General features: G+C 38.9%; 1 protein-coding gene and 1 long non-coding RNA gene across 3 annotated transcripts in view; one reads left to right on the top strand and one right to left on the bottom strand.

Moving 5' to 3' along the window:
• Positions 1–2,162: 2,162 nt before the first annotated feature.
• LOC143031184 (52 kDa repressor of the inhibitor of the protein kinase-like) lies at positions 2,163–5,982 on the bottom strand. Of its 2 annotated transcripts, none has more exons than XM_076194715.1 (3): positions 5,319–5,982; positions 2,901–3,025; positions 2,163–2,346 (listed from the first exon to the last, which is right to left on the bottom strand). In XM_076194715.1, exons 1-3 carry the CDS (start codon positions 5,343–5,345, stop codon positions 2,163–2,165), a joined length of 336 nt encoding a protein of 111 aa, XP_076050830.1. In that variant the 5' UTR covers positions 5,346–5,982. The 2 variants fall into 2 exon arrangements, with proteins under 2 accessions (XP_076050830.1, XP_076050831.1); XM_076194716.1 differs by having other exon boundaries at positions 2,901–3,006.
• A 2,741-nt stretch (positions 5,983–8,723) lies between these two features.
• The window catches only part of LOC143031183 (uncharacterized), a 17,685-nt gene continuing 1,408 nt past the window's right edge, over positions 8,724–25,000 (top strand). The window contains exons 1-3 of the long non-coding RNA XR_012966986.1: positions 8,724–9,234; positions 13,332–13,439; positions 14,727–14,897. This is a non-coding gene — a long non-coding RNA (uncharacterized LOC143031183). The remainder of the gene's footprint in view (positions 9,235–13,331; positions 13,440–14,726; positions 14,898–25,000) is intronic.

Here is a 25,000-nt window from a genome sequence, read left to right as displayed (position 1 = left end):
ATGCAAGAATTCGCCAGACAAGTTTTGTTATATATGTGGATCAGTTACATTAAGGCAATACAAGAGACAGTTGACTCAACGTGTAAAGAAACTTTATGAGCTGTACTTTGGATGTAAAGTGGGTGACCAGGACAAAAGCTGGGCACCTCACATATGTTGTGTCAGGTGTACAAGTTCCCTTTCTGCCTGGGTGAAAGGCAAAGGGACTGGCCTCATGTTTGGCATACCAATGGTCTGGAGGGAGCCAAAGGACCACTCAACAGATTGCTACTTCTGCTTAACGGATATTAAAGATGGGTGTTCAGTGTTTATCTTTTACTGTTTTTATATATATTTTCAAGAGATGTATCAATAAAAAAGATCGAAATACATAATAAGTTGCACTTCCACTATTTTTGCACGTGATCACAACCAATAGTATCCATTTTTAGTCTGATTTTATTTTATTTTCCTGCAGGTCGCAACAGAAAAGGCAAGAAATCTATCGTGTATCCAGATCTTCAGTCTGCTATTCGCCCAGTTCTACATTCAAGTGATATTCCTGTACCACAGCCGCCCTCTGAACTACCAAGCGATGACACGAGCAACTCAGACGATTCAGAATCTCAAGATGCAACGTATACGACACAACTTGAATCTGATAAGAAACCACACCTCATCACCCAACCAGAACTCAATGATCTAGTTCGTGATCTAACACTTACTAAGCAACAGAGTGAACTCCTGGCCTCATGTTTGCAACAATGGCACCTGTTGGATGAAGAAGCTCGAATTACAGTATTTAGGAAGTGTTCTGCAAATCTACAGGATTTCATCACTTTGGAAAACAACTTGACTTATTGTAATGATATCAGAGGCCTATTCAGTGCCCTTGAGCTGTCCTATGAACCCAATGAGTGGAGGCTATTCATAGATGGATCCCTTTACAGCATAAAAGCAGTTCTGTTGCACATTGGGAACACCATGCCTTCAGTTCCAGTTGCTTACTCAGTCATTTTAAGAGAGACATATGAGAACCTTGCTTTTATTCTAGACCGCATAAGTTACAAAGAGCATGAGTGGTTAATTTGTGCAGACTTGAAAGTAGTAGCCATACTTAATGGGCTACAAACTGGATACACCAAATTTATGTGCTTTCTTTGCAAGTGGGACAGTAGGGCCAGATCAGAACATTATATACGCTCAGAATGGCCATCTCGGGAATCTATGATGCTTGGATGCCATAATGTAATTCATGAGCCACTAGTTAAGAAGGAGAAAATCATTTTGCCACCACTGCATATAAAACTAGGCCTAATGAAGCAATTTACCAAAGCACTGCAACATAACAAGCCATGTTTCCAGTATCTCAAAGGGATCTTCCCTAAAATTAGTGATGCCAAGATTAAAGAGGGTATATTTGTAGGCCCTCAGATTCGCAAGCTTATAAATGATGAGGACTTTGAGGCGACAATGGATGAACCTGAGCTAGCGGCCTGGCATGCATTCAAAGACGTATGCAAAGGGCTTCTGGGAAAGCACCAAGAGTCCCAGCGAGAGCGTAAAGTGGAGAGGCTAATCAAATGCTACCAAGATCTCGGATGCAATATGTCACTGAAGATACACTTTCTTCATTCTCATCTGTCCTTCTTCCCAGAGAATGCAGCAGATGTGAGTGATGAACATGGAGAGAGGTTCCATCAAGATATAGCGTCAATGGAAAACAGGTACAAGGGAAAATGGAGCCCTGCTATGCTGGCTGACTTCTGTTGGAACCTGAAGCGTGACCCGCCTGAGACGTCTTATAAAAGAAGAAGTAAATAATAGATTGTAGGTTAATACATCATATAAAGCTAACAAACATGCCGATTCATTATATATTAATTAAAGAGATACAATGAAGACATTTAATCTGACTTTGGGAGCAAAATACATTTATGGAACCTTGGAAATCTCTATTAATTGCATAATAATTAAAACAGCGATTTACAAAAAATTGTGACGTGGCATGAAATTTTTGTTATCAAATTTGAATTCAGCACACTGAACTTCATAATAAAACGCACATGAGAACTATGTTTTTTTCTTAATCCTGAAATTTGTTGTACAGTGTTATTTAATAGCAAACCACTTAAATAACATTCTAACAATTCATTATGTTCAATATATTCAAATAAACAACTTTAATGCATAAAATTAAGATTCTGATCAGGTAATGCATTCTGGAGAAGTCTGGAGCTGGTTGTTCCATTTGTGTAGTTTTTTGGGGAAAAATGTCTACTGCACAGCCTGTAACTCCTGTTCAGATCCTGAGCAGATTTTTTAAATAATTGTGGGACCTGGATAACATTCAGCCATGCCATTGATCTGCAAAGATGTACATAATGAGATTACCATGTACTATATAGAATATTACAAAAATATGTACTGAATCAAGAAAAGTGTAATCATTACCTATTCACTTTGCCATTAATTAAAAAAATAATAAAGTGGCTAAATTACTGTGTAATCCACACTCTATTTACTTTCCACACTATGCTTTAATTGTCAATTCTTAAAAGACCTGTTTCAGCTCTCTCTTATCTTGAATGTGACAAGGATTCAATGAGTCCTAAGGATTTGTAGGAGGGCAAAGAACCCCATCAACCCTCCCTCTTGGATGGAGTGAGAAGGAAAGGGTTATGGGGGCCTGGACGAGGGTAACGGTGATCGATCGCCAAAAAAAAAATGTCAGATTCGTTTGAATTACCCCAAGATACCCTAGAAAAGCTATAATAGTATAAAAAATATAATGTGTATATATATATCATGTATGACCCTAACAATGAATATCTTATTGGTGACATGTCCGGGAAATTATATTTCTTTCCTATGGTAAATTGGATGACATTATTACACCAAAAACACATGGTACAAATTACCTTGCTGTATCCTTTGGAAAAGCGTGAAATACATGGTTTGGTGTTATTTCTTTTCTGCTCTTGCACAGAACACGATCCAAGGAAGCTTTGGCAAACACTGAAGACCCTAGAAGTTCACACAAAGCCTAGTAACAAAGTAGACAGGATAGGACTCTTGATAAATGGTGAGCTCAACTCTGATAGGAACACCATAGCCAATCCCTTCAACACCTTTTTCACAACCATTGCCACAAAACTAGTTAAATCCCTCCCTACAGGTTCTGGGAAGTTTGGGCTGAGGTACGTTCAGGAGTATTATAAGGACAAGTCCTCAAAGTGTTTCAAACTGCATAAGACTACTCAAAAAGAAGTGTTTAAATTACTGGCTAGCATAAGTGCCAATAAGGCTACAGGGTTAGATGACATTCCTGCGAGGTTTGTTAAGGATGGAGCCTCAATTATTACTCCCCCAATAACCCACAAAATAAATTTGTCTATTGGTTCAGGATTTATCCCAAGCGACATGAAAAGGGCTCGGGTAACACCTCTTTACAAGAAAAATGCAAAAACTGAGGCAGGTAACTACAGGCTTGTTTCAATTCTAGGTATTATTTCGAAGGTCTTGGAACGTACCGTATACAACCAGTTAGATACCTACCTCAGGGAACGTAATCTACTATACGGTATGCAATCTGGTTTTAGAACGAACTACTCAACAGACACCAGCTTAATATACCTTTACGATCTGATAAAACAGGAATGCGACAGAGGTAATTACACGGGTTTAGTCTTGTTGGATCTTCAAAAGGCATTTGATACAGTGGACCATGATATTCTATTAAAAAAACTTCAGGCATTAGGAGTGGCGAATATTGGCTGGTTCAAGTCCTACCTTACAGGTCGCAATCAACTAGTACAGGTAAATGAAGCCCACTCAGATGACAGAGAGATAACTTGTGGTGTACCACAAGGTTCAATTCTAGGACCGCTGCTGTTCCTGATCTATATTAACGACATGCCAGGTGCGGTGAACTGTAAGTTACTGCTATTTGCAGACGACTCCGCTCTAATTGTCTCAGGTAGGGACCCGGTTGAAGTAGAGGAGAAACTGAGTGTCGAACTGTCATCGGTCCAGGACTGGCTCATAGATAATAGGCTGTCCTTACACCTCGGTAAAACGGAAAGTATTGTCTTCGCATCCAAACCCAACCTCAGGAAACGCAGCGATGTACAGGTCAGATGTGGGGTTAATGTCTCAGAGTCAAAACAAGAAGTAACCTATCTTGGAATACCCTTAGATCAGTCCCTCTCAGGGAATGCTATAACAGATAAGATTGTTTCCAAGTGTTCACATAAAGTCAAATTTTTGTACATGAAAGCCAGAAATTTTGATCTGGAAACAAAGAAGCTTCTGGTCTCAGCCCTGTTACATCACTTCGATTACGCTTGTAGCTCTTGGTACAGTAGTCTGAGCAGAAAAAACCAGTCCCAGCTACAGGTTACACAGAATAAGATAATTAGATTCATACTAAACCTACCTCAACGTAGTCATATTGGTATTGAAGAATTTAGCAAGGTAGGAATGTTACCAGTAAAATATCGTGTCCAGCAGCTGAAACTAAACCAGGTTTACAATGTCATTCATAATTCTGCTCCCTCATATGTGAGCTGTAATTTTACATTATCGGCTGAGAACCGAACCCGGAACAGTCAAGTCTCTCCTATCATACCTCATGCAGGTCCCTTCACCAAAAACAGTTTTCACTTCACAGGTGCTCAACTATGGAACTCACTACCTGTGTCCATTAAGAAGACAAATAACAAGGTTACCTTTAAGAAAAAAGTCAAGGGTTACTATATGTCTCAGCTATGGACAGAGAACAGCCTTGACTTTGTGTACTACTAGCTTAGTGAGGGATACCTGAATCCATGAGTAATACCATCCATATCTGCGTTCACTCATAACTGTTTCTGACCTCCCCTCCCCCCCCTTTTTTCAGAAGTTTAGTTAAGCATAACAATGATTGATGTTTACAAATTGGTTTTCACCTTTGTTTTGCCAGTCATAATATGGCATATGCCTCAGGTAGGTTCCGAGAACAGTTATGATCTGACCTCTTTCCTCATTCTCCTTGTTGTTTTACTCATTCGAGTACTGGTCCCCTGTACCCTACCTCTGGTGCTTCAGGTTATAATGTACTACTCATAGTAATTGCCCACTCCGTCCTGAGATTCAGGTAAAATGTTAGATTTAATTAATAGGTAACCCTAGCTGCAGTGTAGGATTCACTATAACTACATGTTGTTACAGATGTTGAATATTGTAGTATATCAGTAATGGTCCTACTCTGATATAGTACTCACTCATACATGTTGATACAGATGTAGAAAAATGCATTATATTATTAATGGTACTACTCTGATATAGTTAGTACTCACCCATACTGTTTTGTTACAATTTAACATTATTTTGTTGTTCCTTTGCTGAATGCAAGGTTCCTTTTGGATGGTGCTCAAATATTCGGACTCAATGTTCTTATGTGTACAAACATTTCAGTAATATTAGCAAATCTATAACAATGTTTACGTGTCATATGTGTGCTGACTGGTATTACTCATGAGTGTCTCTGGTCCCCTCAACCCCCTATGTATGTTTGTCCGTGTGACTTAATGTAGAAAAATTACCTGATGAGGACCACAATGGAAATAAGCGTTCATGCTTTTTGTGTTATCCTCGGCAATTTACATTTATTATTTCGAACTATGTGTTCTTGTCATTATTTGCACTTCATGTACATTGATTTATTGCCAAATAAAGTCTGTCTGTCTGTAACACATGGGTGCGACCTGCTATACATTTTGAATAGAAGCCGGGAGTTTAAAATGTAAACAAACAGACGATACTTTTGCATGAACACAGCCATCTAGCGGCCTGACATAGCACTATTGGTACGGACATCAAAACTCTTTGTTTTCCTATCAGAATCTGTATATGGTCTTTGCTAGAGAGCAATTAGAATGAGAAGGCCTGGTCGAGACCGCATGCATCATAACACTGGGAAAGGTCAGCAATCACAACAGAGAAGGGTTTGCCAGTCTGTCGTCTGCAGCCACCAGATTGGTCATCGAGGAGGAGGAGGAGGAGGAGGGAGTATCATACCGGGGGGGGGGGGAGGGGGCGGGCGACCAATCACAGGAAGGATGCGACATTCTGAGACGCCCTGCCGGATGAGCCGTCAGGAGGAGGAGGAGGAGGAGGACATAATTATATACTGTGTATGTACATTGTCACTCTGATAGAAGACTTCTAGTCGAACCGTTGGGAATATAGTGTTTTCGCTCCAACCCGCGTTGCTGTACCATCTTTTCCACTCATATATATATATATATATACATATATATATATATATATATATATATGTATGTATATATATTCTATATAAATGTATATATATAAATGCATATATATGTATATATATATGTATATAAATATATATATATATATATGTATGTATATATATGTATATATATGTATATATATATATATATGTTTCGAACTGACAGGGTTCGAAACGGTAATAAATTCTGTTACTCTGAGTCCAGTGTTTCGAAAAAATTTCCGATATACATATATATATATATATATATATATATATATATATATATACATATATATGTATATATATGTATATACATATTATATATATATATATATATGTATATATATATATATATATATATATATATATATATTAGAGTGCACTAATGTCGTAACACATCGGTAAAATCTAAACTTAGAACCCACTGTCGGGTATATAACTCACTTATGGTATATTCACCTGTGTCTTCCCATGTCCCCCTTCATGTACCTCATTGCTATGTATATATTCTTGTACTATATCTTTGTAATCATTCTGCTGAAGAGGACCACAGAGAGTGGTCGAAATATACAGGAACAATCATCTTACTATTTTATCTTTTTCCACCGACAGTGGGTTCTAAGTTTAGATATATATATATATATATATTTCTATATATATATATATATATATATATATATATATATATATATATATATATATGTGTGTGTGTGTGTGTATTATATATATATATATATATATATATATATATATATGTATGTATGTATGTATGTATATCTTCCTATAGCAACATGATATGTGCATTGGATACTCTAAACTAATTATACCTAGAATATCACCAACTATAAAACTAACTAATTAATATTCAGTATCCAATACATAATGAAAATTGATTTGTGAAATATAATGATAACGTCACACATGCCCAGTCAATTAACGTTCGTAAAAAAAAAAAAAAAAAAGAAAGACACGCGCATGACAACATTACATTTCTGCCATACGTCATAGCCAAGATATTTTTCGTACGCAAAATTTGTTGTTTTTTTTCTTTTCTTTTTTTTTCATCAGTGGTAAAATCGAGTTTGTGGTCATTGGATTCGAGTAGCACCAGCGTCTGGAACCTGATTCGTCAGTTCTCCTCGAATCCATCCGTAGGATTCGGATCCCGCCCAGCCCTACAGTGAGTGAGTGCGTGTGTGTGTGATTCACCATGGGCTTTGGATCACGTGCTGGACTCTTAATCGACAGCTATTTCACTCCCAAATGAGAGCTCAGAGCTCGTATTCGACCGATCTATGGGCAATGCTGACCTTACACGCAAACATACAATTCCCCGCCCGCGAGAGTTGGATTAACAACCAGCAGTGCATCGATACTGATATCATATCAGCCCTGGGCGGGATTCGAACCCGGACCTCCGTGGTGGTAGCCGGGAACTCTACCAACTGCGCCACGAGTTGTGTGTGCACAGTACAGCGGCAACCCCCCTCCCCCCCCCCCGAAAGCATGATTAGCTCCCAAAATTTAATTCATGGCTTCATGGCCCTTGGGGGGGGGGGGCATATTCAACCTCGTAGTAAGTACCCAGGGTCTTCCTCCAATCTCGGGGTCGCTACGTCGTCAGACCCTGGGAACACAATCGGTTGAACTGCAAGAGTCTTGCAATAAAAACTTTAATAATTCAAAATGTTCCGTTTAAAGCTCGAACCAATCAGGTTGCAGGATTCGACTTATGTTGCCAGGGCTTACATTTAGCGCAAACATTAAGCCCATAGCATAGGCGCGGCCTGTCGAATTATAATTGCGCTTATGAAACCGAACAAAATACATGGTTTTGTAATAAGCACAACTGCACGTGCCCCCAGGCCATCCAACAGCTCTTGTCTGTAGGCCTTAGGAAAAGAAATAATATATTTAAAAATGCAGCTCATATTCATACAAGTGTTAACGATTAAAATATCTAATAATTATAATAATACAAAAATATCAGGAAAGAACATGTGCAACATGAATTTAAAAAAAAAATGCAAATGGTCATGATCTGATTCTGGGTGTGAAAAGTGCAGTGTGGACGGCCGCACATCACAAAATGCTTTGCAATGTCATGTTTTATTCCCACCTACATATTGGTCGCAGATCTTTAGAATCGAAATAATGTTCCCTCTTATCAATAAAACAGTGTAGCGAAGCGACCGAATGGGGTCTCACTAAACGCCGACCAATGATGGTTTTTGATCAAATGCATAATCTATATATAAGAAATAGCATATGGTTGCATTATTTGACCTATTTTCTTTAAAATGTGTGATTTCTATGTAAAATCATCAAAGAGAAGTTACGTTTTTATCCTCTGTAAAATTACCAACCGGCAACCAATGCCGACCAAACCCAAACAGTGACGGCTTTTGCTCAAATGACAAAAACGTATTATCTCTGATGATTTTACATGGAAGTTACACATTTTAAAGAAAATAGGTCAAATAATGCAACCATATGCTATTTTTTATATATAAATTATGCATTTGGGCAAAAACCGTCATTGTTGTGGTTTTGGTCGGCTTTGGTCGACGTTGATCGGCGGTTGGTAATTTTGCAGAGGATAAAAACGTAACTTCTCTGATGATTTTACATGGAAATCACACATTTTAAAGAAAATAGGTCAAATAATGCAACCATATGCTAATTTTTATTTAAAATTATACATTTGAGCAAAAACCGTCATTGTTTGGGTTTGGTCGGCGTTGGTTGCCGGTTGGTAATTTTACAGAGGATAAAAACGTAACTTCTCTTTGATAATTTTACATGGAAATCACACATTTTAAAGAAAATGGGTCAAATAATGCAACCATATGCTATTATATATATATAAGTTATGCATTTGGGCAAAAACCGTCATTGTGTGGTTTTGGTCGACTTTGGTCGGCGTTTAGTGAGACTGGTACACACTGGAAAGACAGACAAGACAGCGAGATCAAGTAAATATAATTTGTGTTTATTGACATAATGATAATTCATAATTACAGCGAAAGGGGTGCACAGGTTGCTAGTGCACCCTGTCAACAAAAATAGAAAGTTGTAGCTTTGAAAACAATACATTTGTTCCTTATCGATTCATATAATAATGTCTCTTGACTTGATTTTGTAACTTGTTTGAGTTTTAATCTTTTATCATCATATAATCATGCAAGATACTTGTAAGGAACATTCTTTTATGTCATTTCTAAGTTCACGTAGTTCTGTGGATTCCATGACATGGTGTTGTAATGAATGGCATTTATTTTCGTGACACTGTGACTATGCATGCAATCCCACCAGTATTTTTATCATGATTATTCCCAGCAATATTATATTTATATCCCAACCTTAATCTCGTTACTATTGTGTCCTACGTGCATTTGTGCCGTTCATAAATGAAATGACAGTTGCATTCATATCGATAATTATAGTTTATATACATTTATTGTTATTTCTGATTGATTAAGTATCATGTACTGATATTAAATTATAATTATAAAAAATCTAAACTTATGAATGTAAAGAGAACAAAATTGTGATAGATTGCCTACTTCACAGTTATGTTATGCTAAGGCCCCATGTACCTGGTACATTTTTTTATGGGAAATAGATAACATAAATATATATTGATTATAGAAATACCATTAATACTTTTGGTCAATTTATGGATTCACCCAACCATAGAACTTGATATCTGGCTCATGTGTTCCTAGTGATAAATGTTGTGATATGAACGATGGATGGTGTACTTCATTTCCTGCGCAATTGCGTAGTTTTTAAGATACTTTTTGCACTTTTCTATTGTGAGCTTATGTCCGTACAACAGCCCAAATGTCGTAGGACTAGGCTGCAGTTCTATGGCCAAAACATCCATAGCCCAAATTGCCTAGGGCTAGATTGCAGGTCTATGGCCAAAACATCCATGGCCCAAATGTCCTAGATTGGACGTTTTGGCCCTATTCTGATCATTTAGCATATTTAGATGGTCTTATTATAACTTATCACATTTTAATTAAAACATCTACACTCAGTCAAATATGGTATGTTACAGATTTATTTGTATTTCATTAATTCATTATAAATTCATATTTACTTGATTTATAGCCTTGATGTGGACAAAGAACGGTAAATTTTTACTTTCGACCATTCTTGGAATATAGCAATAAAAAATTAAATAGTAATTTTGTAAATGAAAATGTATCAACATAATATGCAATTTTGTGGGCAGAAATTAAAATAAAAAAAAAGTTGCTAGAACAGGTTTCTTAAGTAACGAAGTCGTGTACGACGAACGGTACGCCATGTATGTTATGGTAGATGCCGATGTCGGAGAAATGAAAGAACGATAAATTTGTCTAACCTAACCTAACCTAACCTGTGTTTAATAAATCATTACCTGCAAATTAGATGTCATCCGGCTCGTCCTCATCATCGTCGTCTTGAGAGGCATTGGCGGGCTTTTCAACCACTCTCAGCTTGCGGAATATACAAATATTTTGCAGATGATTTGTTATCTTTATAACAGAGCTTAAGAACGTCAGCTGAAGTGGGAGCACAACCTGTACACAAAGTGATGTCCATCTTGAAAGTGTTTCAAGTAGACCGGGCAGACGACAAACAATTGACAGACAAGATGGCGTCCCAATGCTATGCTACCGACTTCGTTTATTACCATATTTACCTTGTAGCAAGGTATTTTTATTTTCATTTCCGCACACAAAATTGCATATTACGTTGATACATTTTAATTTACAAAATTACTATTCAATTTTGTATTGCTATATTCCAAGAATGATCGAAAGTAAAATTTTACCCAAAGAACTTTAGGATTCACAAGTAAATTTTTTATATATTGCAAGTTAGTTTTCATACAAGTCATACATTTATAACGTGTTTGAAAATTATTTCTATTTCTTATTCACTGGTTATAAGAACTGAACAAAGTGTCTCACTCGATATCATGTGAACTGCTCAGACTTGGGAATCCTCTATTGACTAACACAACAGGTATCTAACAAAGTACTCAAGAAGGAAATGGAGTATACTTTGTTAGTTTAAAATAATTTTCTGTGTTTTCTTGGTTAGTAATGGAAACAAAATAAAGAATTATAATATGCTCTGAAGGAAAACAACTGATACTATCAGGTGTTTAAATGAGTGTGTAAACAAAAATGATTATATACCCTTATGCTATAGGCTAATAGAAAATGTTATTCTTTTTAGGTTGTCAGACACTTTGTCTCTTAATGTTGGCCTGGAAGGAAAGTATCATAATATGCATATGCATGAATACATATAAATTATATATATGCATACATGTGTATTTACCTAGTTGTATTTTGTGGGAGAAGAGCTATGCTTGTATATACTGTATATGTATATGTGTACATGTGTTTTTGTGTATATATATATATAATATATGTATATATATATATGTATGTATATATATATGTATTATATATATGTATATATATATATATATATATATATATATATATATGTATTATATATATGTATATATATATATATATATATATATATATATATATATATATATTGTGTGTGTGTGTGTGTTCAGCCAGGTAATATATTTTCTTGTAAACATACAAGGTTGAAGGCTAAAGAGGATTCACTGTTGATTACTTTATTGCATGTAGCTTCAATACAAAACACAATCTTTTTATCTTCAGATTTGACGTGTCTTAATAGTTCTCCTATTGTTGCCCACGTTTCGGAACTTCCTGGTTCCATCTTCTGGGCCATCTGATGTGCAGGGTCTGTGGATGTCTTATTTATACTTGGAGTAAGGATCATAGGGTTTCCTGCAGGAAGGGGTCTCCTCTGATTGGTTGCCTTGGGCCAATAGGGGATCTGTGTTACTGGAGGTCTAGAAGACCCTTCCCAGTGCTTGTAGTAGTGGTTCAATCTCTTTGTGGATGGTAAGACGCGCAGGTCTTCCATCTGGATGTTTATGTTAGTTAGTTAAGGTTTATTCAACAAAATGAAATACAATTTATACATATATACAAAATTTTACAAAATTACTTGTTGAAAAGGGAGAATGTGAAGCAAAGCTTATGGTGAATTGGTCTCCCTTTAAGGATTTTATTTATTTATTTATTTATTTTTATTTATTTATTTATTTTTATTTATTTTTTTTTTTTACATGTTAGTATGATACTTACATACACATACACACATATATACTCATACACATATATACTCATACACATATATACACACATATACATACACTGAAAAACAAACAAGAAATAGAAAAACTGTGTCAAGATAAAAAGGAATTTACAGAAGAACTGGAAATGGCTGAAATAATGAACAACCACTTCAGATCAGTATTCACAATAGAAAACTCGCCTAACAGTGAAGTTAGAGAGGGAGAATTATCGCCAGCAATGAAAGAAATAAACGTAACACAAAAGGAAATCAGTGATCAAATTAAAACCCTGGATGTCAGAAAATCACAAGGCCCAGACAGAATAGCAAACTGGATACTGAAAGAATGCATGGAAGAATTAACTGATGGATGGGAGAGGACAGAAGACAGGGGTGAATGGAGAAATGTTGTGTATAGATGATGCTGGGCTGTGATGCATGAGGGGGAGTAGGTGGGGGGATGGGGGTGAGGGAGTATGTGTGAGAAATAAGTTGATACAGCCCAAAGGGATTTCTGCATGAGGGGATGGAGAGAGATGGGGGGGGGGGTCGCTGAATTAATGAAGCGGCCTTTGCTGTGTCTTGCGAAACCATTTCCGACCCAGGGAGGGCAGTGGATAGGATGCAGGGATGACCTGTCATCCAGGAGGTGCCAAGATAAGAGGGGAGTGGGGTATGTTGGGGACGGAATGGGTGGGAGTGAGTGGTTTCTGTGCCTTTGTCTTTTGGCTACCTCCCGTGTAAGGGGGAAAAAGCCTTTGGTATATGTAGGATACATGTAGTTTGTTTACAAGTATCTGTACGTGTGTTTGTATATGTTTGTGTGTATTGATTTAGACCAAGAGAGTGTTTTATTGACATTTTTTCATTATCCTCTTCCCAGCTTTCCAATAGATGTTCTTTGGGACAGCTCCCGTGGCAAATGGCAGACTCGCTTGCTTGTGCACTTGGGGACCACAAGAAGTCCAACCCCGTGGTACAGCGTGTCAAGGTAGGCACCATTGTCATCATTGTTAGGAAATGGTAAAGGGAGGCTTTTTTGTAATACATGGACATTGTAGACCACTGTTTCATAACCACTGTTGCCAAGGCTTTTTTCCAAAATAGATTTGTGGGGTTGCAGTCATATCATGAGGATCATATTGGGGTCGACCGGAAAAAGAAAAAAAAAGGTCGGGAAATGCTGTTGTAGACATTGTAAAGTTGACTCTTGGCAGTAATGGTTACCTGCCCCAACAGTCAGTCCAAAGCACACCAGGCAAAGGTTAAAACTTGCGCCACAGATCCTCGGCGCTCCTCCCTGGCAAAAGCACAACACTCCTTCCCTTCTTCTTTCTTGTCTTGTCTCTCTCTCTCTTCCTCTTGACTGCCCTGGCCTGGCCTGGCCTCCTTGAGGGGTCAAGATCACATCACATCACACTGGGCTATGGTTCCTCCTCCCTCCTGCCTCCAATCAGGGGACGGTACTGCCGCCGCTGCCCACCTCCTCCTCCTCCAGAACTTTTTCCGCCGTCAAATCACTCTCTGGCAAACTATTTTGTTTTCTCGGCAAAAATACGTGGAATGTCGTTTGATGAGCTGGATGAGAATTTTTGTCTTGCAGCTGCTGCATATCATCAGATTCCTTCCCGAAAGCTGCTGCTGCAGCTGGCTGACTGGATGCTGCACATCTGGTCCAACAGTCGGAGGAGAAATAGCTCCTCAAGGTGATCCATCAATCATGGTTTCACTCACTATCTGGTCGTCTCCATCTTCACATGCACATGCACGTTTCTCTCTCTCTCTCTCTCTCTCTATCCATCTGTCTCTCCCTCTCTCTCTGTCTGTCTGTATGTCTCTCCCTCTCTCTCTGTCTGTCTCTCCCTCTCTCTCTCTCTCCCTCACCCCCTCTCTCTCTCTTCCTCCCCCTCCCCCGTCTCCCTCTCCCTCTCCCTTTCCCTTCCCCTCCCCCTCTCTCCCTCTCCCACCCCTCTCTCTCTCTCCCTCCCCCCTTTCTCTCTCCCTCCTCTCTCTCTCTCTCTCTCTCTCTCTCTCTCTCTCTCTCTCTCTCTCTCTCTCTCTCTCTCTCTCTCTCTCTCTCTCTCTCTCTCTCTCTCTCTCTCTCTCTCTCTCTCCCCCTCCCTCCCCTCTCTCTCTCTCTCTCTCTCTCTCTCTCTCTCTCTCTCTCTCTCTCCCCCATCTCTCTCTCTCTCTCTCTCTCTCTCTCTCTCTCTCTCTCTCTCTCTCTCTCTCTCTCTCTCTCTCTCTCTCTTATTAATATCAGAATACTTTCTTGCAGGTGATAATGTTGTGCAGTGCTCCTCCTCCTCCTCGTCCAGGGGATCATCATCATCCAGCGTGTTTGTTGTTGCTGCCCTTGGCCCTTGGCCCACCATTTGACGTCGTCTCTTCCACATCCCACTGAAAACCTCAGTTTCAACACCTCGTCAGATCTGCACATCATTGTCAGGTCAGTTGGTTGTTGATGTCCGTCTACATTATTGTGAGAGTCCGTACATCAAAGTAGCTGAGAATTTATGTACACTGTTAATGTGTTGATAACCTTAATGCAGCGAGAAAAAAAAATACACGGGAGCGACGAGCGATTTCGCTCGCGAAAGTTCCAATGTCGCTCTCGCAAATCCAATAGCGGGAGCGATCCCCCACAAAAAAAAAAAAAAAAATCGCTCCAGTGGCAAGATTCAACGTTTTTCATGCATTATCCATCATTTGGTAATCCCTGAATCCCATCACCATTGATGAAAGGATCAGAGCAAACACAACTTACCCGTGATCAATCATTGCATTATCAATCGATATCATAAACGCAACGCATCAATCAACTTCAATTTGTTGATGTACATACGTATGTGTACGCGGTATAGCTGCTAGAGTTCAATGGCTTACCTAGCCTAGCTTCATATCAGCTGCGTGCACACGTATACTAGTATATGTTGACAAGACTTTACACGACTATCGTGCTACATAATGTCGCTAGTTGCAAGTTGCATGGTACCTGTATGCAGGGAAGTTCATTGGTTGCATGCAGCTAGCTGCCCAATCAACGTGCTGACTACATGTACAAAGCACCATTGACTAAATAACAGTAACTGGATCGAATCATCAAAAATTCAAAGTGCAAGAGTTGAAGAGTGAGTAAAACTGATTAAGAGAGCTAGTGTAAGCTGAGCATTGAGAATGAGAAGTTGAGAACTACATGCTAATGGATTAATCAAATAATCATATAAACAGGTTTAACCTATTAGGTTGCTTTAACTAGATCAATATCAAGTAATGAAAATTACATAGGGACCTTGTACTGCTACCATAGAAGATCTGCATAGTACTCTGCAGAACAGCAGAAAGTCAGAAACTACTAATTTTATTCTACAAAACTTTGCAAGTGGATCTTAAACAACTTAACAAGGAAACTCAGTAATTTGCATCATATTGAAATCCATTAACTAATTTGACATGTTTGTATCAGTACATTGAAGAAATAACCTGTAAATTTGCATGTATCTTATTCTCCCCCCCCATCCCACACACCCCAAAATTAAAGGCTGATTTGTTAAAAAAAAAAAAAAAAAAGGTTATTTTTCATCCACATGAGTAATGAGTTAGCCTTCCAATAGTTTGAAGGAAATCGAACCTGCAAAAACATGGCTCTGGAAGTATCAAAAATGGCTCTGGTAATTAAAAAAATGGCTGTGGTGAAATTAAAAAAAAAAAAAAAAAAAAAAAATGAAAAATAGCTTTGGAAAATAAAAAAATATACATTTTTTTCCCTGCCTTAAAGTAGAGTATTTTGGATGTGCAAGTTCTGTTTCTTGTGCTTATGCTTTTGTTCTTCATCATCTTTCTTCTTATTCTTCAAATGGCTCTTAACCCCTTATTAGGAAACAGAAGGGATGGCATGATCAAATCTCATATTTGCATTACATATATTTGCCAGATCACATGAAGAACCGTCACCCCCTGACTTTGACCGGGTGACAGCTCTTCATGTGGGCTATCCTCCTAGGGTGACAATTCTTCGTGTGGGCCATCATCCTGGGTTTACGATTCTTCAGATGTATAAGTTGATAACAATAAGCATAACCCTCATTCAACCTAACCTAACCTACTCTTTATTCCGCTGTTGATATTCAGCGCACTGGGGTGACAGTTCTTCAGGTGGGATCTCATGGGGTGACGATTCTTGTCGTGGGCGTTCTGGGGTAACAGTTCTTCATGTGCCCCCAAGGCTCTTTCCCCCTTACCAGGGAGGGAGGGAGGGAGGGAGGTAGCCAAAGTCAAAAGGCATAATTCCATATCTCTCCACCCATTTCATCTTCATCCATTCCACTCCCGTCCACCACCCCTCCTGCCCTCCCTCCCTCTCATCTTGGCTCCTCGTGGATGATGGGTCATCCCCGGGTCAGAGGCGATGCAGCAAGGTCACTTCATTCATGTAATCAGTAACCCCCTTCAACAACCACTCACTTTCACACAATGACTCCTCCTGCATCGATTTCGTAGGTACACATACGAGGATGCCAGCATCAGCGGCTTGATTATCTTTTTTTTTTTTTTTTTTTTTTTTTTGTAGTTGTACACAAGTTACCTTCAGATTCTGTGAGCTGGTTTGATCACATTTTGAGTGTTTATTATTACTCCTATATATTGGACTGTATAGGATGGAATGGGTGGAATGATTTTATGCCTTTTTCTTTTGGCTACCTCCCTTGTAAGGGGGAAAAAGCCTTGGTATATGTATGTATGTAATATTACTCAGAATAATAGAGAACAATTAATACAGCAGTGACTTTATATATTATAATGAGAGTAGTGTGGTGCATCGTACATATGGCAGCCGATGCTGCGCACGAGAATTTGAGTTGTACTGAAGAGGGAGGGAAGATTGTGGAGGGGGAGTGGAGTATGTTAGGGATGGAATGGGTGGGAGTGGTTTCTATGCCTTTGTCTTTTGGCTACCTCCCCTGTAAGAGGGAAATAAGGCTTTGGTATATGTATGTACTGAAGTGGTGAAAGAAGAATGAAATAATATATACATACATATACCAAGGCTTTTTCCCCCTTACAAGGGAGGTAGCCAAAAGGGAAAAGGCGTAACATAATTCCCACCCATTCCATCCCTAAATAAGTAATGATAGTAATGGTAATAATACATCCAGCCACAGCTCCCATCGCGGCACCTCGGGAATGGAGGGTGACATGGTCATTTGGCGACGACTCCGTTCAAAAGGGTATTGAGCAAGCTCTCTCTTTTCATCTCTCTTGACTTGAATTTGTTTTTATTTTATTTATTTATTTTATTTTATTTTATTCATTTATTTATTCTATCTTATTCATTTATTTATTTTTTATGTAGCTCACCTCCATATAGTATAGAGGAAAGGAAATATAATTGTGAGGTTGCATCTTTCCATCTGATTGACGAGTTAAACACCATATGAGGACGGAGCCTTTATTTGTACGACATTTCGCTTATCACAGCTTTTTTTGGTACTTGAAAAAGCTGTAATAAGCGAAACGTCGTACAAATAAAGGCTCCGTCCTTATATGGTGTTTAACTCGTCATTCTTGTCGGCAACTGCCACTTTCATGAAAACCTTTCCATCTATCATACTTGGTTTACAAGGGGAGAAAAAGCCTTGGGTATATGTATGTATGTAGGTTTTCTAATTTGTTCATGACTTACAACAAACAGAGGAGGAGAGGGAACTGGCACATATGGAGAGATACAAAGACGGGACACCACGAGCATAGCTCCCCTTCCTGTGAGATACAACTAGGTAAAGAATAGCAGTGCAGTTTGGAAAGAATGTGGAAAGAATGATTGAAAGAAAGAAGACTCCCAAAAGAAGTGTGGAAGGCAGAGGTGGTAGACGGATCAGTGAACTTTGTTAGGACAGGTTAGGTTCCCAAACTATCTTACCTGATGACGCCATCGCCCTTTTTGCTTCCAGTAGACCCCCACTCCCTCCTGCTTTTGTTCATGTGAAATTATTTTTGTATATCATAGCATTGTTCAGGAAAAAAAAATTCTGGTTGTATTAGATTTCAATAATGAAAGCCACTCAAACAAATAATAGTACATTCCAGAGACATTTTTCTAAGTAACTAAAAACAAAACATTTGGTTCAAAGGGAGCAAAAAAAAAAAGTTTGAACATTAGCAAATTGTGGTTGGTATCGGTGACGTGTCCAAAACGTGTAAGGAGAACTAGCTTAATAGAAAACGGGTTGGAGCGACTGCTATAACTATACTTAGCATGTACAGTATGTAATGGCAGATATTTGATCTTTGAATGATTTTATCATTCTAATTAAACAAATATTTTTGAGCAGATGATTTCACGCCTCCCTGGGGGGGGGGGGCGCCCCCTAGTTTGGGAGCCACTGACTTAGGGGATGACTGAGGAAGGGGTGAGAGGAATGTCTGTTGAGCAAGGTAGGGAGTGTGGTGGTGTATTACGGATGATCATTCATTTGATGCAGCAGCAGCCCCCCACAGGGATTTCTCACCATCTTCTCTATTTTCTTTATAAGGAAATGGAGAAAGGGGGGGGTCATTTTGTAAGTGAAGCTGCTTTGCTGTGGATGTGCTGTCAGGGCTGCGGAGTCGGATGGTATAAGGTCCGACTCCGACTCCCGACTCCGACTCCGACTCCGACTCCGACTACCGACTCCTTAACTCCTTGACCCCTATGTGGAAATCTATTCTGCAGATCCATTTACCAGCCTCCCACACCTATTCAGCAAGCATTTTATATTTTTCATGTATATTACTTTTTACGTGAAACATTCACTTGTATGATAAATATGCTCACACATACACTCAACCAGCTTTATATATGTATATGCACACAAGCACGTATATTCGTATAAACATATATATATTAAATATATAATGGTATTATTTATGCTCATGATCATCTACCAGCTTATTAACACTTTCAGATCTGTCATGGCAGAGTTGCCACTTCAAGCTAGATATTTTCTTTTTCCTTTGTGTCCCTCCCCTCCCCCCCAAAAAAAAAAAAATCATCTGTTATTTCATATGTCCAATGTCATAAACCTTCTATCACAATATTAGGAAAAAATGTGACAAATCATGATGAGGAAAGGTTAATGGAGGATGCCCTACTTAGTACTTACTGCAGAATTAATTTCACCATGTTATCATAAAAACCAGGAATGAGTTCAGGAAAGAGAGAGACAACCTTCCCCTGTGCACACTGTTCATATCTGCTGTTGTTCCTCCCCTTTTCAGTCATCATCAAATGCTGTGACATATGCTCTAATGCCATTCCTATCTGGCCTCTGAGACTGGTCAAAGTTTATCTCAGGGCACTTCCGTTGACTTTTACATACATGAAGACGTACGTGCATAGTGCATACGTAGGGGATATATGATGGGTGGGAGTGGGTTTATGCCTTTTGACTTGGCTACCTCCCTGATAAGGGGGAAAAAGCCTTTTGTATATAGATAGAATTATGGTTATGAGTTAAAGCATAAATATCTGGTACACTTAGGCCTAATTTGCAATTGTCTTTATAGCATAATCAGTTTTGAATTAGATTAAAATGGTTCGTGATTTTCTTTACTCTGATTTCTATTTTTCATTGCTTCACTTGTAGGCCTATTGTATTCACTAGTAACCATGATCAGTAGCCTGTTTCTTTTTCGTATATTTCAAACCACTAAATTTCTTTGATAAATGTATGAATGTCATATTCTGAAGTAGCTTTATCATAATCTAGCATATTTCTATTAAAGGAAAATGCGATAAAACTACCGAAAATGAAGGAAAAGTAAATTCACTGGGAGATACTGCTTCAGGCAGAATCTGCAGCTGTTTCTTTACATTAGTTAGTACTAGTAGCACACAATGCCGTCACATGGTGGCAGCACGAATTGATGTTTATTTATGTTGAAGTAATAGCATTGCAGTATAGTACAAAATATTATATATATATATATGTATATATATGTATATATATATATATATATATATATATATATATATATATATATATATATATATATATATATATATATATATATATTCACTCTCCTTACAGGAAACAACTACAAATACATGACCACAAACACTTTTACCCAGACTGACAACGATAGCTTGTCAGTATTGTGTATTTTTCTTTTTTTTTTATTATTGATAGATTGTTTTTTGTTTCCATCTGGAGAGACCACTTAGTGTACATATACACTGCACACACTCACTATTGGCTCCAAAAATAAAAGCAAAACCATACAAAAACTGTTAAATTGTGCAACTGGTAAAACCAAACAGGGAAACCATGTTAAAAAAAAAAAATAATATTATTGGACTTAAGGAGTCGGAATCGGATAAAAAAAATCCGACTCCGACTCCGACTCCTAGTACTCTTAGAAATCCGACTCCGACTCCGACTCCAACTCCAGCTAAAACCTCCGACTCCCTCCGACTCCGATTCCGCAGCCCTGTGTGCTGTGCCTTGCTGCATTGCTACTGACCAAGACAGTGTGCATGAGACAGGGATGACCCTTCATCCATGAGGTGTTGAGGTGAAAGAGGGAAACAGGAGTGGAATGGGTGGGAGTGGGTGCTTGCTACTGAGTTGGCTACCCCCCTTATAAGGGGGAAGAAGCCATTGGCATTCAGATACAGTATAGATAGTATTCTTAATTAAGAGCCCCAGACCACACCCTGTCTGAGGGTGTGCCAGCCAGTAGGGGTGAAGGCACAATAGTTAGTGATGTTATCAGGGTTCTGTTTGTACACAACTACATGGCAGGCTTTTGTGGTCCACACTCTTTGTCTCCGTGGGTATTATTATGAGCTTGCTCAGTCTGCTAGCTGGTCGCCTTGGAGTGGGTAAGTGGTGTATTCACGTACAGGGTGACCGTGTTGGGAGTAGCTAAGGATTGGTTAAGGTTGCTCTGTGTGTTTAAACATTTACACAGGGAGAAAGAAGCAGGTTTTAGGTTTTGTGTACTAACAGTTATCCATTTTTTTTTCCTTGAAATTTTTGCTCTTCTCTTTTTCACTTTCTTTTTTCTCTTTCTTTTTCTCTTTCTCTCTTATGATGTAGCTTGCCCAGTGCAAGGTGGACAGTTGTACTGATGTATATGTCTTATGCCTATTTAGATGTTTTGAAGTGGCCCTCAAGTCTTTGTTTGCTCCCTTGGTCGTACTTCAACTTGAGCTGTTCGGGGAGGAGGAGCACAAAAGACTTCATCGACAAGGTGCTGAAATGACCGGGGTGTGTGTGCGTGTGCGTGTGTGTTTGTGTGTATTTACCTAGTTGTATTTACCTAGTTGTAATATACGGGAGGGGAGCTATGCTCGTGGTGACCCGTCTTTGTATCTCTCCACATCAAGTTTTATCTTAAAATCTTGTATAGTGTTAGCACATACTGTTTTGTTGTCTAATTTGTTCCATGTATTTATCGCTCTGTGTGGGAAACTGTTCCTTTTCAAGTTTTTTCTATAACTATCCTTTTTCAATTTTTTTCCGTGTCCTCTTGTTTTACCATTGTCCCACATTAATAGGTCGTTCCTGTCTAAAACTTCCAATCCTTTCATTATTCTGTAGATAGTTAGCAAATCTCCTCTTTCTCTTCTTTGTTCCAGAGTTGGTAGGTTCAATTTGGATAGTCTTTGCTCATATGTTAGTTCGGCGAGTGTCGGTGCTAGTTTTGTTGTCGCTCTTTGTAATCTTTCTAGTTTCTTTATATTCTTTTTGGTACTGGGTGTCCAAAGTGATGCTGCGTACTCGAGTTTTGGTCTTATTAGTGTAGTAAGTATTTTCCTTATCATTTCTTTGTCCATATAGGTAAATGCCACTTTGATTGCTCTCAATAAGTTGTAGGTTTCTCCGAACATCTTGTTTATATGCTTATCTGGTTTCATGTCCTTTCCAATCATCACTCCAAGATCTTTTTCATAGATTGTTTTATTTATTTTTTCTTCCCCAACTCTGTAATCTTTTGATATTCTATTTCTACTCTTTCCAAATTCCATTATGCTGCATTTCTTAATATTGAATTTTACTTCCCACTTTTGAGTCCAATCCCATATTGTGTCCAGATCTTGTTGCAATGAGTTGCAGTCCTCTTCCGTTTTTACCTTCTTAAGTAATTTTGCATCATCTGCAAAAAAATGTATATAGCACTCCACGCCTTCATTCATGTCATTAATGTATACAGCGAACATGATCGGGGCCAGTACTGATCCTTGCGGGGGGGGGAGATCGCACTTTGCTTCCTTCATCCCAATGCTTTACCTTCTCTCTAATGAAAACCGACTTGCAATGACTGTTCGTTACTTAAGCCATTTCAAGATCTTCTGTGTATTCTGTATCTCCTTGGTGTAGTTTCACCATTTCCTATTTATTTTTAAGTTTACCATTCACATATCTATAGAATAGTTTGGGTTGCTCCTTGCATTATTCTATAATGTCTGAAGAAGAGAGAAGGAGTTTGAATGTGTTTGAGATGAGGTGTCTGAGAAGTATGGTGGGGGTTACTAGGCTGGATAGAGTGAGAAATGAGGAGGTGAGGAGGAGAACAGGGGTGAAAAAGGAGCTGGGAGATAGGGTTGATGAAAGAATATTAGGATGGTTTGGACACATGGAAAGAATGAGTGAAGAAAGACTAGTAAAAGTGGTATGGAAGGCAGATGTGGAGGGAGTGAACATGAGGGGACGTCCTAGGATGAGGTGGATGGATGGGGTGAAGGGGGCTTTGGGGAAGAGGGGAATGTCTGTTGAGGAAGGAAGGGAGAGGATGGAAGACAGAGGTGAGTGGAGAATGGTTGTATATGGATGATGTTGTGATTGCATGAGGAGGAATGGGCAGGGGGGTGGGGGGTGGGGTAGTATGTGTGAGTAAATTTTGACGCAGCCCGAAGGGATTTCTCCCTGTCCTCTCGTTATATGCAAGGGGGGATGGAGAGGGGGGGTTGCCGATTAAATGAAGCGGCCTTGCTGTGGATGTGCTGTGTCTTGCGACACTGCTTCTGACCCAGGGCGGTGGGCAAGGTGCAGGGATGACCCGTCATCCAGGAGGTGCTCAGATGAGAGGGAGGGTGGGAGGGGTGTGGAGTGTATGTAGGGATGAAATGGGTGGGAGTGTTTTTATGCCTTTCCCTTTTTGGCTACCTCCCTTGAAAGGGGGAAAAAGCCTTGGTATATGTATGTATGTATGTCTTTTTCATAGTTCCTTTTTTCCTCTCTTCACACTTTTACATACTCATTTCTACAGTTTATATACATTTGCCATTTTCCGTTTTTCTTTTTTTTTTTTTCTCCATCTTTTCCAAGCTTTGTATCTACTATCTTTCGCCTCATTGCATCTTATGTTCAACCAGCATTTAACATACACCCTCTCTTGTTTCTGTCTTGGTATGTACCTATTCACTCCTTCATTATAGATGTCCATCAAGATCTCCCATTTGTCTTCCACTTTTGTCTCTTCCAAGTAGAATTTTTCCCAATTTGCATTTTGAAATAATTTCATAAGTTTTCCAGAGTCGGTTTTGTTGTACATCAATCTTCCTTTTCTGTACTTTTCATTTCTGTCCATATATATTTCTTCTTTAAGTTCAGTATAAGTATATGGTCACTCTTTCCAAATGGTATCTTGTATTCAATTTTATCCACAATTTCAGGTTCTGTTGTAAATATCAAATCCAGTCTTGATGGTTCTTCATTACTTCTGTATCTGGTGTTTTCATTGACCCACTGTATCATCATATATTCCATGGTCATGTCTAGTAATACATTGCCCCACAGTTCCTCTCCGCCCTTCACTATCATTTCCTCCCAACAAATTTCTTTACAGTGTGTATGTGTATGTGTGTTTGTGTGTGTGTGGATAGAGTGCCGAAGGACTGGAGGAGTGCCTGTATAGTTCCATTTTACAAGGGAAAAGGGGACAAATGTGAGTGTAGTTGTTTCAGGAGGATCAGTTTGTTGAGTGTAGTTGGGAAGTCATATGGGGGAAGTTTTGACCAAGAGGTTTAGGAGAGGAACAAGGGGAGTAATTGGTAAGAAACGGTGTGGGTTTGGGAAAGGTAAGGGTTGCATGGATCAGATTTTTGTAGTAAGACAGATATGCGAGAAAGCTTTGGCAAAGGGAAAGGTTGTGTTTTGGGCTTTTATGGATCTAGAAAAGACTTATGACAGGGTAGACAGAAAGTCACTGTGGGAGGTTTTGTAGAAATATGGGATAGGAGGAAAGCTGTTAAGAGCAGTCATAAGTTTTTAGAAGAGTAGTAGAGCCTGTCTTAGAATTATAAATGAAGAGAGTGAGTGGTTTGTGGTAAAGATAGGATTGCATCAAGGATGTGTCATGTCACCGTAGCGGTTTAATGTGCACATAGATAGGGTGGTGTGGGAGGTAAATGCACGGGTAATGGGCAGCAGGGGATTGAAGAGGGTCAAAGACATTGGAGAAAAATGGGCGATGAGTCTGTTTTTCACTAACGACACTGTGCTTGTAGCAGGATCAGAGTAGGGATTCAGGGAGCTAGTTATGGAGTTTGGGAAGGTAAATGTTGGT

Source organism: Oratosquilla oratoria, chromosome 12 (genome assembly GCF_046742065.1).
Source record: "Oratosquilla oratoria isolate Oo_2021 chromosome 12, ASM4674206v1, whole genome shotgun sequence".
NCBI classification, from domain to species: Eukaryota; Metazoa; Arthropoda; class Malacostraca; order Stomatopoda; family Squillidae; genus Oratosquilla; species Oratosquilla oratoria.
This window is presented reverse-complemented; position numbering and strand designations above follow the sequence as displayed.

Excerpts from the sequence above, each read along its gene's own strand:
- LOC143031184 (XM_076194715.1), bottom strand. The coding sequence starts at position 5,345 with ATGTTAAATTGTAACAAAACAGTATGG. Across the intron at positions 3,026-5,318 it reads ATTGTAACAAAACAGTATGG|GCTTTGTGTGAACTTCTAGG; the intron begins GTGAGTACTAAC and ends CTTTGTTACTAG. Across the intron at positions 2,347-2,900 it reads TTTCCAAAGGATACAGCAAG|ATCAATGGCATGGCTGAATG; the intron begins GTAATTTGTACC and ends ACATCTTTGCAG.